The following is an 18124-nucleotide window of genomic DNA, read 5'->3' as shown; positions in this document are numbered from 1 at the left end:
TGTGTGAAGCCCATATCTGGTGTCCCCCGCCGTGATATTGCTGGAATATTGCTAAAAGCGGCGTGAAACCAAACTCACTCACTCACCTTGTTCGTAGATAGCAGGTTTAGAGCAGATTCTCGTCACCATCGTTCCTTTTTCGTAGATAGCAGGTTTAGAGTGAATATTTGACCCCTTAGATAACATATCAAGCGACACAAGATTACAAATTACTGTGTGTGATATATATAATGCTATCATGACACAACAGATAGCGAGACATTCTTCCAAAGGTTGTCTGGTGAAATTAAATATTTTCTGTATGACTTCACGGTATATGTGGTATTGTGCCAACACCATTTTTCTGTATTTGATACATCAAGATGAGGATAGTTTCACTGCTTGTCACATTGATTTGGGTCCCAGTTGTGACAGCAGCATCTTCAGGTAAGCCATATTTTTCTCGGGTTACTTATGTTATGTACATGTACGCAGTGGGTACAGTTGGGCAAGCTTTATTTAAAGTTTTAGCATGTCAGTTTATGCTAACATCCTTTAATACTGGCTTCATTACGAAACACACTGATTACCAACTTGTTGAACGCCTCTAGTCTGTGGCGATCAATCCACAGCACGACATGCTAGCCTGGTAATTTAAGTATTTTGTTATTTTTCAAAATGGCGGAGGTGATCAAGGGGCGTGTACATATTCAAACTCCCCATTCAGGCATTGAAACGCAAAATGTTGCCTCAATATGTTGTCAGGTGACGCTTGCTAGGAATTCATCTGTACTCAGTTGTGTATGTATCACAAGAGACTTCTTACGTAACAACTTCTACCCTAGATTCAGTCTATACATCGTGAACGTCTTGAAAAAGTTCATTTTGGGTACATGTTGAGGCCTGGGATGTGTTTCCAGAAACTTAGGTTTTCAATGTTTATCCCACGTATGTTTAATAAAAGTCAAAACGGGTAGCTCAGCTGGCCATATCTGAATGTCTCCGCCTCGTCTCGATGCACAGACGCGTTGTCATCTTGGACGCGGTATTGTTTATCAGATAAATCATATTTTACCATTAGTGCTACCTCCCAACATGATCAGCCACAAAGAGCCAACACCCGTTCCAGGTGATGCAGCCCCCATATCGTTATTGATACTCAACGACGTGTTTTGTCAATAATGGTTTGGGATAGTGACTAGCACTTGACACCGCTGATTGCAGTCGCTACATCCTCACGCACATTGTGATATGGTGCCTAAAACATTTATGTAATTGAGTGTGTGTGCAAAACAAGCTGATCTGTGATCTGAACTGTCAGGCTGAACTGAACCTTCATGTCCCTACCGTAATAAAAGGGGGTATTGATGTCTCCCAGATCCTTTCCTGTGTACATATGATTGTCCATGTTTCTGTTACAAATGAAACAAACAGCAAAAATGTTTGTCAAAGACAATCTTGAATGTTTTTGTCATTAATGTTCACATGTTGTCAACAGCATGTTTGTATGGTACCTGGTTCATCAACCATCAAGTTATAGCTTGGTATTTGCCTCAAAGATGCACACCATTTTCAAAGCTACCTAAACATACATGTACATTTGTTTCAGAGTTGAAGCTGGTGCACATGAATGGGTCAGCTATCCAAGTCTACAAGAAAACACTGTGTTATCAAGATACCTATGACGTGCAGTGCGACAAGGATTGGTTTGCACCAATTAGAAACACATTTTCCCTTAAAAACCCTGCGTTTTCATCAGCTAACAATTGCACAGGCCAGAATACATACCCCAAAGTTTGTTGTGATGTGAATCCCACTGACTGCAATTTTACCAGTATTAGGGACTTTGACAAGATAAGAGATGTGTGTTCGGGGAAGACCCATTGCACGGGTCAGAGAGCACCGTGGCACCCTGTGTATGCCTATAAACCCAATATGAACTGTCCATATCAACAAGGACTGACAACAGTGCTGACAACACAGTACGTGACGACAGAGTACATGTGTGTACCATGTAAGTATGTATAAGAAATAATCAATAGTTAAACGCTGACCACTGATATGCATACATCTACATGACATTTTGGAAATGCATACACTTTGTTATGGCCGTAACCTTTATTTCAAATTCTGTAATGTTATGTACATAAATGTTCATACACACCACGTTGCCTTGCATAGCAACCTACTTTCGAGAGTCTTTCTTTCTTTTTGAGCTCCAAAGATACTTCTACTGATCTCGTATGTATTCATGACAGTGTGCTATATATAAAATAACAACACCATTTCTTTGCTTAAGAATGAACTTTGACAATTATTTATAAGGATGCACAGTAACAATTTTCAATTAGCGAGGAAATGGCTGAGTTTCCCTTCCTTTTTTCAAACGAGGATTTCAATGGTCGGATTCCGGAAGTTGAAATACGAATCAGACATTGTATGGCACTGAGTTGTATAATCAGATGCTGTTTGTTTTTGCATTTTGTAATTCTTGTTAAATTACAGTAATATCACACCATGATAGCCTAAATTGAAAGGACCAGTCGGGTAGCCTTGTGGTTAAAGTGTTCGATCGTCACGCCGAACATCCGGGCTCGATTCCCGACATGGGTACAATGTGCGAAGCCCATTTCTGGTGTCTCCCCGCCTTGATATTGCTGGAATATTGCTAAAAGCGGTTTAAACCCGTAGTCACTCACTCACTCACTTAAGTTGGAAGGAAAGCCAAAATTATTCAGGACATAGGTTTTTACCATATGTTTTTCTTCTATGCAGATCATTCAATTCAAAGAATGTGTGAGAAAGGGACAAAAAACGGTAAAGGACTGTTTCTTGCATCAAAACATTATCCAGACTACCTTCCTGAATCTACAGGCTTTAACTGCTCCTGCAAGCTTATGTTTGCGGCCAATAAAGTACTGCAAGTTGCAGTGATTGACCTACGACTTTGTTCTGGCAGTGGTGGATGTGGGCGTTCTCTCAACATAGGTGACACCAAGGTCATTAGTGTCACTAACACAAAGGAGGAGGACCCTACCTTATCTGACTCAGTCGTGGGAGGTATTGTTGGACTAAAGGAAATTTATTCCGGCGCTTCAGCAACTGGTCACGTGACGATGAAACTTACAGATGTGGATTCCAAAGATGCTTTATATTTGTGGTTGTATCTGTATGCGGAAGGTAATTTTTCAGAGAGAGAGAGAGAGAGAGAGAGAGAGAGAGAGAGAGAGAGAGAGAGAGAGAGAGAGAGAGAGAGAGATGTATATAGGCCTGAATGAACTATTATTGAAACGACTGTTGTCAGGTTATAGGTAAATATGTCAGAGTTCTAAGCATTACAAATTTTTTTGTTACACTGACCACGCCTCTCGTGACGTGCTGTTGATGAGAGATTAAATATTTCAGGTTCCGATATGACCTTAACTTGTAATGGTGAGACGACTTTTACTACACCCACCACCACTTCCACCACAGCTGCACCAACCACACCGACTAAACCAACTACTTCCACCACGCCTACGACAACACCTGCTACCACGACAACGGCTGCTACAAAACAGCAATCCACAAATCCTGGTAAAATCAATATATACTACAGCAACTCAGTGTAAGGAGAGATTCTCGTCACCATTGTTCCTTTTTTACGAAGATAGCAGGTTCAGAGTTAATTCTCGTCACCATTGTTCCTTTTTTGTAGGGGCGGTAGGGTAGCCTAGTGGTTAAAGCGTTCACTCGTCACGCCGAAGACCCGGGTTCGATTCCCGACATGGGTACAATGTGTGAAGCCCATATCTGGTGTCCCCCGCCGTGATATTGCTGGAATATTGCTAAAAGCGGCGTGAAACCAAACTCACTCACTCACTCACCTTGTTCGTAGATAGCAGGTTTAGAGCAGATTCTCGTCACCATCGTTCCTTTTTCGTAGATAGCAGGTTTAGAGTGAATATTTGACCCCTTAGATAACATATCAAGCGACACAAGATTACAAATTACTGTGTGTGATATATATAATGCTATCATGACACAACAGATAGCGAGACATTCTTCCAAAGGTTGTCTGGTGAAATTAAATATTTTCTGTATGACTTCACGGTATATGTGGTATTGTGCCAACACCATTTTTCTGTATTTGATACATCAAGATGAGGATAGTTTCACTGCTTGTCACATTGATTTGGGTCCCAGTTGTGACAGCAGCATCTTCAGGTAAGCCATATTTTTCTCGGGTTACTTATGTTATGTACATGTACGCAGTGGGTACAGTTGGGCAAGCTTTATTTAAAGTTTTAGCATGTCAGTTTATGCTAACATCCTTTAATACTGGCTTCATTACGAAACACACTGATTACCAACTTGTTGAACGCCTCTAGTCTGTGGCGATCAATCCACAGCACGACATGCTAGCCTGGTAATTTAAGTATTTTGTTATTTTTCAAAATGGCGGAGGTGATCAAGGGGCGTGTACATATTCAAACTCCCCATTCAGACATTGAAACGCAAAATGTTGCCTCAATATGTTGTCAGGTGACGCTTGCTAGGAATTCATCTGTACTCAGTTGTGTATGTATCACAAGAGACTTCTTACGTAACAACTTCTACCCTAGATTCAGTCTATACATCGTGAACGTCTTGAAAAAGTTCATTTTGGGTACATGTTGAGGCCTGGCATGTGTTTCCAGAAATTTATGTTTTCAATGTTTATCCCACGTATGATTAATAATAGTCAAAACGGGTAGCTCAGCTGGCCTTATCTGAATGTCTCCGCCTCGTCTCGATGCACAGACGCGTTATCATCTTGGACGCGGTATTGTTTATCAGATAAATCATATTTTACCATTATTGCTACCTCCCAACATGATCAGCCACAAAGAGCCAACACCCGTTCCAGGTGATGCAGCCCCCATATCGTTATTGATACTCCACGACGTGTTTTGTCAATAATGGTTTGGGATAGTGACTAGCACTTGACACCGCTGATTGCCGACGCTACATCCTCACGCACATTGTGATATGGTGCCTAAAACATTTATGTAATTGAGTGTGTGTGCAAAACAAGCTGATCTGTGATCTGAACTGTCAGACTGAACTGAACCTTCATGTCCCTACCGTAATAAAAAGGGGTATTGATGTCTCCCAGATCCTTTCCTGTGTACATATGATTGTCCATGTTTCTGTTACAAATGAAACAAACAGCAAAAATGTTTGTCAAAGACAATCTTGAATGTTTTTGTCATTAATGTTCACATGTTGTCAACAGCATGTTTGTATGATACCTGGTTCATCAACCATCAAGTTATAGCTGGGTATTTGCCTCAAAGATGCACACCATTTTCAAAGCTACCTAAACATACATGTACATTTGTTTCAGTGTTGAAGCTGGTGCACATGAATGGGTCAGCTATCCAAGTCTACAAGAAAACCCTGTGTTATCAAGACACCTATGACGTGCAGTGCGGCGAGGATTGGTTTGCACCAATTAGAAACACATTTTCCCTTAAAAACCCTGCGTTTTCATCAGCTAACAATTGCACAGGCCAGACTACATACCCCAAAGTTTGTTGTGATGTGAATCCCACTGACTGCAATTTTACCAGTATTAGGGACTTTGACAAGATAAGAGATGTGTGTTCGGGGAAGACCCATTGCACGGGTCAGAGAGCACCGTGGCACCCTGTGTATGCCTATAAACCCGATATGAACTGTCCATATCAACAAGGACTGACAACAGTGCTGACAACACAGTACGTGACGACAGAGTACATGTGTGTACCATGTAAGTCTGTATAAGAAATAATCAATAGTTAAACGCTGACCACTGATATGCATACATCTACATGCCATTTTGGAAATGCATACACTTTGTTATGGCCGTAACCTTCATTTCAAATTCTTTAATGTTATGTACATAAATGTTCATCCACACCACGCTGCCTTGCATAGCAACCAACTTTCGAGAGTCACCTCTTTTTGAGCTCCAAAGATACTTCGACTGATCTCGTATGTATTCATGACAGTGTGCTATATATAAAATAACAACACCATTTCTTTGCTTAAGAATGAACTTTGACAATTATTTATAAGGATGCACAGTAACAATTTTCAATTAGCGAGGAAATGGCTGAGTTTCCCTTCCCTTTTTGAAACGAGGATTTCAATGGTCAGATTCCGGAAGTTGAAATACGAATCAGACATTGTATGGCACTGAGTTGTATAATCAGATGCTGTTTGTTTTTGCATTTTGTAATTCTTGTTAAATTACAGTAATATCACACCATAATAGCCTAAATTGAAAGGGCCAGTCGGGTAGCCTTGTGGTTAAAGCGTTCGATCGTCACGTCGAACATCCGGGCTCGATTCCAGACATGGGTACAATGTGCGAAGCCCATTTCTGGTGTCTCCCCGCCTTGATATTGCTGGAATATTGCTAAAAGCGGTTTAAACCCATAGTCACTCACTCACTCACTTAAGTTGGAAGGAAAGCCAAAATTATTCAGGACATAGGTTTTACCATATGTTTTTCTTATATGCAGATCATTCAATTCAAAGAATGTGTGAGAAAGGGACAAAAAACGGTAAAGGACTGTTTCTTGCATCAAAACATTATCCAGACTACCATCCTGAATCTACAGGCTTTAACTGCTCCTGCAAGCTTACGTTTCCGGCCAATTAAGTACTGCAAGTTGCAGTGATTGACCTACGACTTTGTTCTGGCAGTGGTGGATGTGGGCGTTCTCTCAACATAGATGACACAGGGGTCTTTAGTGTCACTAACACAAAGGAGGAGGACCCTACCTTATCTGACTCAGTCGTGGGAGGTATTGTTGGACTGAAGGAAATCTATTCCAGGGCTTCAGCAACTGGTCACGTGACGATGAAACTTACAGATGTGGATTCCAAAGATTATTTATATTTGTGGTTGTATCTGTATGCAGAAGGTAATTATTGAGAGAGAGAGAGAGAGAGAGAGAGAGAGAGAGAGAGAGAGAGAGAGAGAGAGAGAGAGAGAGAGAGAGAGAGAGAGAGAGAGAGAGAGAGAGGCCTGAATGAACCATTATTGAAACCACTGTTGTCAGGTTATAGGTAAATATGTCAGAGTTCAGAGCATTACAAATTTTTTTGTTACACTGACCACGCCTCTCGTGACGTGCTGTTGATGAGAGCTTAAATATTTCAGGTTCCGATATGACCTTAACTTGTAATGGTGAGACGACTTTTACTACACCCATCACCACTACCACCACAGCTGCACCAACCACAACGACTAAACCAACTACTTCCACCACGCCTACGACAACACCTGCTACCACGACAACGACTGCTACAAAACAGAAATCCACAAATCCTGGTAAAATCAATATATAGTACAGCAACTCAGTGTAAGGAGAAATTCTCGTCAACATTGTTCATTTTTACGTAGATAGCAGCTTCAGAGTTGGTTCCCGTCAAAATTGTTCCTTTTTACGAAGATAGCAGGTTTATAGTTAATTCTTGTCACCATTGTTCCTTTTAACGTAGACAGCAGGTTTAGAGTTGATTCTCGTCACCATTGTTCCTTATTACGTAGACAGCAGCCTTAGAGTTGATTCTCGTCACCATTGGTCCTTATTACGTAGACAGCAGGTTTAGAGTTGATTCTCGTCACCATTGTTCCTTTTTACGTAGACAGCAGGTTTAGAGTTGATTCTCGTCACCATTGTTCCTTATTACGTAGACAGCAGGCTTAGAGTTGATTCTCGTCACCATTGTTCCTTTTTACGTAGACAGCAGGTTTAGAGTTGATTCTCGTCACCATTGTGTTTGTATCTCCTGCATACATAGAAAGCAGGTTAAGAGGTGATTCCCGTCACCATTGTGTTTGTATCCCCTGCATACATAGATGGCAGGTAAAGTGTTTATTCCCGTCACCATTGTGTTTGTATCTCCTGCATACATAGACAGTTGGTTAAGTGTTAATTCCCGTCAACATCGTGCTTGTATCTCCTGCATACATAAATATCAGGTTAAGAGTTGACTGAGGTCACCATTGTGTTTGTATCTCCTGCATACATAGATAGCAGGTCAAGAGTTGATTCCCGTCAACATTGTATTGTGCATACATCATGCATATTCTGTGCCTTGATCTATATTTGCAATGAATAAGCAATTTGACTTGTGAATCATGCACATGTCCAATATGATTTAGCTACCATTAAGACATTTTAGTATGAAGTTGAAGATTTATGAAGATTCCCTTTGAAGAATATACACAGTACTTAAATAATGTTATACACATAGATGTATTCAGACACTCAAGAGAGAGATTTTGGATTTCCTCCAGATTTCACTGAACAGGTTTACAACCTGTTACCACGATGTACATACACATTGTAAGAGCATCAGTGGAGCGGTACATTGAGCTCAGGTGTAAATACGGTACACGGAGTTAGAAATAATAATCTGCTGTGATTTGAGACTATTACAAGTCATTGGCAGAGTTAAAATATTATGGTTTTGGTTTGCCAGTCAATTGTTTGACTAAATATGGTAATACCACCAAACAAAAATGACAGCATGTCACCTTCATCTTGCCTTGCAAAGCTTACCATATGCATAAATAACAAATGAAAAGAAGCAATTTCTTTTACACAAGAGAGATTCACATTTTAATATGACATGCTTGTGTCACAAGTTACACTCCATAAACTGTTTGGGTCGTGGGGAGATTTTCACACTCCGTTGAAAGCCAGAAGCCCGTACAAATGTAAGGTTAGCCTTGTATGAATATGTTTTCAGTGGGATAAGCCTCAAATAACTGAAATATTGTGAGCCCATTGCTGTTCTTCATAGTTAAAGACTGTCTCGTTTTCTAAAAATGACATATGTTTGATTGAAATGATTCAACTTTGGAAAAATGTTGGTGCAAATAATGAAGTAATTTTCAGACAATGTAGGACTATATATATCACAGAAGTGATTGTCAATAGTATTGATTATGGACACTCATTGTTACAGTTTCACATTCTCACTTCTTGATTGCTACAACACTAACATTGATTAGACAATGATTCAATACAACTCATTCTGGTTTTCTTAATCAGTCCTTTTGATTAATGATATTTCAGTTATTAATTTATCAATAAAACACATCATATTAGGTATTGTTAGACTTTACCTTACAAATTGAATTTTCAACACCACCGGTCACATTTTAACGCCTTAATGAATTCAGTTCAGCTCCATAAATGTGAAAATGTAGATAACTCTAATACTTTAAATACATATTGTCATTTAGATTTTGTTGAAGATGAGTATCATATTATGTTTATATGCCCTAGGTACTCTGTGATTAGAATAAGGTATTTACCTTTTCATAGCTTTAACAACACTCATTCAATGGACAATTAGCTAAATACAACAAATGTACATCTCAATAAATCTGTTGCTCTGCATATGAAACATGTTTTCAAATTACGAGCCCTCACATGACCACTTGTTATTATGGAAAACTGTACTATTGGCCATGTGACCATACTGATTTTATTACTACTCAATAAGGCAGTGGGGTGGCCTTGTGGTTGAAGTGTTTGCTCGTCACGCAGAAGAGCCGGGTTCAATTCCCAAAATGGGTAACATGGGTGAAGCTCATTTTTGGTGTTCCCCGCCATGATATTGCTGGAATATTGCTAATAGCGGTGCAAAACAATTCTCAATCACTCGCACTACAGAATAAAATTCTACTACTACTACAAATTTCAGTCACAGATATTGCAAAGAAGAGATGCTTCAAGCAAATTCATTTACAATGGAATTTCTGAAATTTGAAATAGCAAAACAAACATAAACAATCCGCGATCCAAGTACTACTTTACTTGGTGGGAGATGTTTTTCAGGATTTTGAAAGTCTTACTCAGACCCATTATCCGTTCAACATGGATCTTTTTGAAGCAATTCTTCTGTCCTTAACAACATCTTCTGGTTCTAACTGTGATTTGCCTTTTAACATAGTTGGGGTGTTTACTTGAACATCTTGGGCTGCAAATAAGTCTTGAACCATAATGCCCCTGTCAGCCATAATGCTATCCTAACATACCATGTGATGGGTTAAGTAAAGGACACTGTTCTATGATCTGTCTGTCACTTGCAGAACCCCCAAAAGATTCGCTAATAAATGAGACCGCCCCCCTGGGTGTGCAACCAATCATGGTTTTCAATGTGTTTTGATGTTTATAGCTTGACCATGTCATGCTCTGAGCATCAACATGAGATGGCTTCTTTATTGGTATCTCTGTTGCATCCAAAATGACTCTAGTGTTTTTAAACTTCTTACCGAAATCTGTTGGCATGTGATCATCAACAGTTGCTCTTGATGGCCATAACTGTAGTTCCTTCAGTTGGAAATATAAGAAATTGATCCATGTTATTACAATTTGGGCAACAGTGGATGATGATATGCCAAACAAGAAACTTAATTCAATGTCATCCTTGGCCTGTCTTAATTTCATTAGAGTTAAAAACAGTTGGTCTTTTGGGTGCAAGAGTTCACACTGATAGTTCAGTTCAAAAACTGCTGGACCAAGCGAGTGAAAGAAAAACATGAAATGGTCATAATCTTGGAAACCAGCAATGTACAAAACAGCTTTGGGATTATCGATGTAGGTTTCTTTGGAACAACTTCCTAACAAACTACCCTGAGCAGACTGAGAGTTACTGGTACTTTGACATGTTTCAAGAGGCTCATTCAAACTACTTGGGCTTGTGATAGCACAATCCTCTCCAATACCAGTTTCCACCTCCGACAACACATTCAATATAGCTCAGTCGGCTTCTTCTTCACGGAGTTGATGTGCCCTCTTTGGTCGAGTTGGAGGTGCTGATGTACCCGTACATGATGTATGTGGGAAGATGGAGGGAACCGCAGCTGCCTGGAGACGACTTCGTTCACCTTATGTTAAATACATTTAACATAAGTTACAGAAAAATGAAAGGTTTAAATTTATTGAAATGAAAACAAATGCATATTGAGGTGATTTTCCTCTTAAGAATTAAGAAAATAAGCATGTAGCTTTCAATTTTTTATAAGTCTTATTAATTATATGAAAATGCAGGTGAAAATATTACTACACTGAAGAAATGTTACATGTCGAACGACCTCAAATTCATCTAGTGATTTACTTATCACAAATAGAAAATTGTACAAAACGGTTTCCCAGGCCACGTTGAGTATTTCTTCAGTCAGAAGATTCAGGCTTGTCCTCATTTGTATGGCTCCTTAAAAACAGGAATTAATCACAAAGCAACAAGAACAAACATTAACAATGAATGAACCAAAATAATAATATCTCAATTCACTTGCAAACATGGAATAAATCAACAATACACAAGTTGAAGACACATACATGGTCATTTTTATGATATTCAATATCAAAATGTGTGTGTACGCTATACAGAGCTACAGATAAGCTGCATATTTGTGTAAAATACTCCCCAAAAATATTCAAAACCAAATTACTTTCTAATTATCTTCTGTACAAAAACGCATGCATTAAAGGAAAAACTCAAATGTATAAAAACAGTACGCGTAAATACCCAATGAAGCTTTTTCAGCAAGGGTACAGCAGAGTTAATTTCCGAAACACAATTATGAGCTAATTTACTTTCTGAGTCAAGTCTTTATATTAAGTACAGTTATATACATCTAATAAATGTTCACTAATTTTGGGAAAATCCCAATAGAGTGATGAATGGATGAGTGAAATAATATTGGTTACCCTATTAAGTTTGAGTTTTTACTCCAGGGTTTCTATATTAAATGGTTTATAAGTATTACATTTTTCATAGGGTAACCAAAACTCAATTGCTCAAAAAGTTATCTGAGCTATGATTATATAAATATCTTTACATTGCTTTATGCAAGCAGAAACTTGATCACATTTACTATGGTAAATGGGCGGTTAAGGCTGGATTTTAGTCAAAATTGTGCACTTTGGGTTAAAAGCACCAAACTTGGCACACTTCTACATTGAAACATTCCGAACATTTCTGGATATGGATCCACCTCAGCAGCGCCACCTGGTGGTAGAAAATCCAAGATGGCCGCCCAAATGGTTCAAATCTATTATGACGTCAATTTATATTCAATATATCATCATTATTTTAGTCATTTATATAGAATTAATTCCGTCAATGTTGTATATAATTCAAATCTAATATGCAGCGCCCACTGGTGGCGAAGAAAATCCAAGATGGCCGCCAAAATGACTTAATCTTCATAAAATGTCAAACGTTTGTCCACAATACATGTATCATTTGCTCATTGGAATCATTTCAATCAAATCTGGCTTTAAAACATTTCCAAGTAATGCTTTACTGAATGTATAAGCTTTTGGTACTTAAATTCATTCATTTGAAGCAAGATCTGTATTCCGTAAGGCAGATCAGCACTGAAACATGCTTTTTTTTATTCTGAATCATTAAGGCTAACTAAACGAGCAACACTTATCCACAGATGTGATTTAGGGTTGAAACAAACTTTCAGAGGAACATTTCCTTCTGACTGCCATAAACAGTATGTACCTGCCTCTTTGAAAGCTCTAGTCAGTATGAAATTTGTAGGACCAGGTATGAAAAAAAAAATCTACAAGCATTCCAAACTACAGTTAACTACGGTTATAACGAACTAAAAGGGACCACTAATTTTAGTTCGTTGTAACTGTAGTTCGTTATAACAGTTATACAGCAAATGGCTTGGACCAAAAAAACCAGTTCCGCCAGTTCGTTATAAGCGTGTTCATTATAAACGTAGTCTACTGTATCTCAGAATATCTTGTCTTCATAGCATGAAATCTCGGTGCACCAGCTCACACGTTATGACCACACCCTCATTAAAAAACTAGACTCAATCCAGTATCAGGCTCTAAAACTAATCACACAAACGCAACATGGCACCTCCAGCACATCACTCCAGGCCTTAACAGCAGAAATGCCACTTAAACTACGTAGGGAACAACTAACCCTAAACTTCTGGGCCGCGTCCCAATCACACCCTCTAATCCAAAACATAATAAACAACATTATTAGCGCCAAAAACCAAGCCCTAGCCCGGAAACATCCACCACTTACTCCAATATTCCAAAGAATAATCAATTACCTAAATGAACACAAAACAAATAATCTCAAACAAAACAGTAAACAATCAAATATCTTCACCCCAAAACTTAAAATACCTAAGATAGACACAACACTAGCCAATACACTAATTAACAGACTGACCCTAACATCGCTAAAACTACCACACTAGCATACATACACGAAAATTGGCCAAATTGGTGTCACATATACACAGACGGATCCTCAGATCCGATCTCCAAATACACAGGTTTCGGAGTCCACATCGCACAACCAACTAAAATAAACCAATCCTACCGACTCCCAAACAACCAATCCATATTCACGGCCGAACTAATGGGCATGGCCTCAGCCCTACACAATCTAATAAACCAAATACTCAAAAGCTCAAACGACTTAACTATGGCAGGTAAACAAATAGAATTCATTTGGATCCCCGCCCACGTAGGAATCTTTGGCAATGAAAACGCCGATAAAGCAGCCAAATTATCCCTTAAACTCCCAGAAATAAGCTTAAACCTACCTATCTCAAAATCAGAAATTAAAGGTTTCACTAAACAAAAAATCACACAAAAAATGGCAAAATATATACCTAAACTCAAATAGCCAAATCAGAAAAGTTCTTAAAAAAACCCTTACTAAACCAAAATAAAACCAAATCGATAGAATAATCAGCAAACCACAAACAGGCCACACCAAACTAAATAACCACCTCAAAATATCTAAACTACACGCTACAGGAACCTGCCCACACTGCAAACAACAAGAAACACCAGAACGCGTACTCATTCACTGCACACACTACCAAACACACCGAACCGCATTACAAACCAACCTAAATCTTAATACTGCACTTACTCTAGAATCAATCCTAAATCCACAAAATAATTGAGAAAAATTCAAAGCCTTAGGCATATACTTCATTAAAACAGGACTAATTAGTCGCATCTAAACCCCAAATAAACTAATAAAACCAAAATCACATAAACTAACAAACCACCCACCACTTCCTTAGTTCGCCCTCTACCCACTCTTGGCATTCATTCCAAATTTCAAAATTACTATATAATCAACCCTTAAACCCCCCTCCTTCTTTTCCCCCTTTCGGAAACATCAAATGGCCTGGCGGGCCCGTGTGCGAGACACGCTTGCAGTCGGAAAGCGCACGTAAAATCTCCAATATAAGTAAGTAAGTTCCGGGTTATCCATGAAACGAACATGGAAGAGCTAACAAGACTAGCTCAAATAGTAGTGCCAAAAACCTTTGAGATTACTAGCCTGAACTTGGCTCTTTGCATCACTTTCTGTGGGGCACGGGTGGCCCAGTCGTCCCTTAGGCACGACAGAAACCTGTGATTGTGGGTTCGAATCCCGGTTCGCCCCGATTATGTTTCTAGGTTTGTCAGCACCATACCCGTGCTCGTAGGTTTCATCGAAGTGGTAAATGTCTGAGACCTGCATCACTTCGGCCTTTCCTCCCACATTAAGCTGACACGCCGTGATATAACTGTAATAATGTTAAAAGCGGCGTTAAACCTCACTCACTCACTTACTCACTCAAGATGATCCAGGTCAGAATAGGTCTTCAGCAACTACGGCAAGCATGGTGGAAGACCTATTCTACCCCGGATCTTCACGGGTCTAGTTAAAATCTAGTGTTGACGTTCTATATCTATTTGTGTAAGATCAATGTACCTCTTGATGTTGAAGGCTGCATTAGCACAAGAGTTAATGATGGGTGACTCTCGCATGCCGGGGAGGGTTAGTTCCCATGAACTGGACCTTCTGATACGTATAAAACAAACTGGCTGAACTTCAGGTGGATCTGTTCAAGTGCACATGTTTAAGACAATGGGCAGTTCGTTTGTTGATAGCGCATGGGTGATGCTAAAATGCGAATCGGTAAATAAATTTATTGAAGTCAAGAGGATTTATTCCTAACCTTATTTTATGTGTGATTTGCAATACAACTAAAATAGGAAATCCATGCAAGCACTAAATATATAGTAGATAACTTTTTCAACAATAAATGACACTGTGTAAATTAAACTGTCAGTGTCCTCATATATTTTACTTTATTTAGAAGAGATTTCTTATGATAATGGAAATGTTTTTCCCGCTTTAATTTATTGGTAATAATGCATATTGTCTTTACAAGCAAAACGGTTCAGCAAGAAGTATTTATTTTTGTTTGTCGTATAACGGCACAGTCAGCAATACCCCAGCTATATCACACCTATCTGTAAGTAGTCGAGCCTGCCTCAATGCCTGCAACAACAAGCAACGATCCACGCCATCGGATAGGATGACATGAAATTATTTCATTCAACTCTTGGGGACCGACCATTTCACATTCTTGGGGGAGTGGGGAGGAGCCTGAGATTTCATAAAAGAAAACAATTTTCCCCCGAAAATTCTGAAATAAAATAATTATTCTTCAGACTGTTGAAAAGAAAAGAAATTGTCTGCCACAAAAATTGTTGCAAGGTGTTGGCTCATAGTTTTAAATAAAATCAATACCTGGTTTTGTAGCTTCGTTTCGAAAGTGACGTCATTATGTCCATCTCGCCAATGAGAAACTTAGCACATAATTTCTGTCGCACATGAGTTATTTGATTGGACAGCTATTATTTGTAGTAGCGAATGGTACCAGGATTTATCGCAGTGCAATGGTGATAATAGAAGATGGTGTTGGTCATGATTTGTATGTATCACATTTTGCTTAGGGATAATTCTGTTTAAAATTCTGGTTCTGGTTTGTTGTTTTACGCCTCACTCAGCAATATTCTAGCTGTATGCCGGCGGTCTGTAAATAATCGAGTCTGGACCAGACAATCCAGTGATTGATATCATGAGCATGAATCCACGCAATTGGGATCGATGGCATGCATCAACCAAGTCAGCGAGCCTGACCACCCGATCCCGTTAGTCGCCTTTTACGACAAGCATAGTCACCTTTTACGGCAAGCATGGGTTGCTGACGACCTATTCTACCCCGGAATCCTGTTTAAGAGATACTTGTCCGAATAGCCTTTGCCCTATTTAATGGTTCACTGAATGTGAATAAGTAAGAGAGTGAGTGAGTATAGTTTTACGTCGCCTTTTACAATATGTCAGTGATATCACGGTGGGGACACCACGAATGGGCTTCACACATTGTACCCATGTTGGGAATCGAACCCGGGAATTCGACATGACGATCAAACGCTTTATCCACTTGGCTAACCCGTCGTCACTAAATGTGACTTGAGATTCATTTTGTCCTAATAAATGCCAAGAGGGTGGTGGTTGGTACCTGCTATGATATGACTTGCTCGCGTGATCTCGATAAGATACTAAGTCCATGTATCCCGCCTGGGCGGGAAATATATTTCTGAGCGGGAGAATAAATCCCATTCCCCGCCACGAAAAAAACAGACCGCACGTGGATTTCTGGTCGGAAAAACAAATGTCTTGTTCCCCGCCACGGAGCAAAAAGCTGAAAGTCGCGTGACGGCACAAATTAACCTCAGCTCAATCGAACATATTTTCTGTCAATTTTCAATATTTTGTTATCAGTTTACAACGCCAGACTGAAACATAACGTCAAGATAAATTCGTCATCTCTGGCTCATGGTATAAAACCTAACGCGGGACGCATAAAACCATATATACTGCTACCGCTTGTAATGTAGAATATGATCTATAGGCACATGTGGCATTTTCTTATTGATGTCTAAATAGGTATGTTTCACTATATTGTAAGAAACAATATATATCCTATATTAGTCTTAGCATGTGAAAACAGTGTGGGAAGTTATAGATATGCATTTCCGTGAAAGAAATCATACTTTGAATTCTTTTGATTTCATATAAAAAAATATATAATATCATGTACACATTTTGCATACAGGAGACATTGAGTGGAGCTTGGAATGTATCTCTTTTCCCATCAAGTGATGCCATGAGGATTGTTCACACAAATGCCATATTCTTAATTTAGATATTAATTTAACAGTCAACAAAATTAATTGCTTTGGCTTTTGCTGAAAACCAAACGTGAATCTAGGCATCATTTAAGGCACCTCATATAAACACTTTATGGATGTTTTAGGTATGGCATGATAATGTATTTCCAGACAGGAACTACCGAATTTACTTTAACGTAACACTGCATATCCTGTGTATTCTCTCAAATTTAATTGACAAGAGAAGAAGAAACTTAAATGAATGAATGAATGAATGAATGAATAAGGGGCTAAAGAATGTATACCGAATTTGTTTTTAGAATTTAATTCGATTGTGTCTATTGAAGCCGTCTATTGAAGTCCTGTCTACCAAAAACAACAACTGGCGACAAAGAAAACTACAAGAAGCCACTGACATCAGGTGACACCAGCCAGCCAAGAACCGTGGCCAGGGAACCTATCTGCCTACTGCTTGGGACTTATTGCTTTGATCTGTGCTGATCGTTGTCGGTGCTAATTGCCTAGCTGGCTTCAATGTGCCCTTGCTATGTCCATTCTTTCACCTCTACCTTGTGTGTATCACTTCTAAATGCCTTTCAAAGACCTGATGCTTTGTACGCTTTTCATTTAATTTTATGTTTCATGATATTTTTTTTCTAATATTTTACTAATAGTTGAGTGGAGCTCGGGATATAGTTGTTCCGTCAAGTTATTCCATGAGGACTGTTCACACAATTACATACACAAAGTTACCTTTTGGTTACGAAAGAAAATGACGTACACGTGGTATTGCACACATTGCAAATCTATCACTTCACTTGTTATGCAACAATGGCACTTAGCAATTAGATAAAGAACGCCAACAATAACAATGTTTTCATTAGTTTTAGGTCCAATTTAATTATTTGTTTCAAAACAGCAAGAATCTGAAGAAAAAGAATAAATAAAAAAATGAGTATATACCAGTTCAGCAGAAACATTGAAGCTTTGCTAATCGTCAACCCTTCTTTTACCATTCCGCGTTATATCTAGTTCTTCAACCTATATTCATCTTGACGTAGCACTTGGATCCGCTTTTTTATAATATAGTTTGT

At 38.9% G+C, this 18124-nt stretch overlaps 2 protein-coding genes and 2 pseudogenes across 2 annotated transcripts in view; 3 read left to right on the top strand and 1 right to left on the bottom strand.

Annotated features, from left to right (window-relative positions):
* Nucleotides 1-18124, top strand: part of LOC139447746 (uncharacterized) — a 166463-nt gene that overhangs the window by 110718 nt on the left and 37621 nt on the right. The gene's annotated exons all lie outside the window — the stretch shown is intronic.
* Nucleotides 363-3590, top strand: LOC139447802 (uncharacterized). The gene is made up of 4 exons (XM_071229287.1): nucleotides 363-426; nucleotides 1589-1993; nucleotides 2755-3159; nucleotides 3385-3590. Exons 1-4 carry the CDS (start codon nucleotides 363-365, stop codon nucleotides 3588-3590), a joined length of 1080 nt encoding a protein of 359 aa, XP_071085388.1.
* On the top strand, nucleotides 4122-7341 carry LOC139447800 (uncharacterized; annotated as a pseudogene).
* LOC139447798 (uncharacterized) lies at nucleotides 9742-14834 on the bottom strand (annotated as a pseudogene).

The sequence above is a fragment of the Haliotis cracherodii genome, unplaced genomic scaffold (assembly GCF_022045235.1).
Source record: "Haliotis cracherodii isolate W230 unplaced genomic scaffold, xgHalCrac1.p SCAF_7, whole genome shotgun sequence".
In the NCBI taxonomy this organism is placed as follows: domain Eukaryota; kingdom Metazoa; phylum Mollusca; class Gastropoda; order Lepetellida; family Haliotidae; genus Haliotis; species Haliotis cracherodii.
Note: the sequence above shows the minus strand (reverse complement) of the source record. Positions and strands in the feature narration are given on the sequence as shown.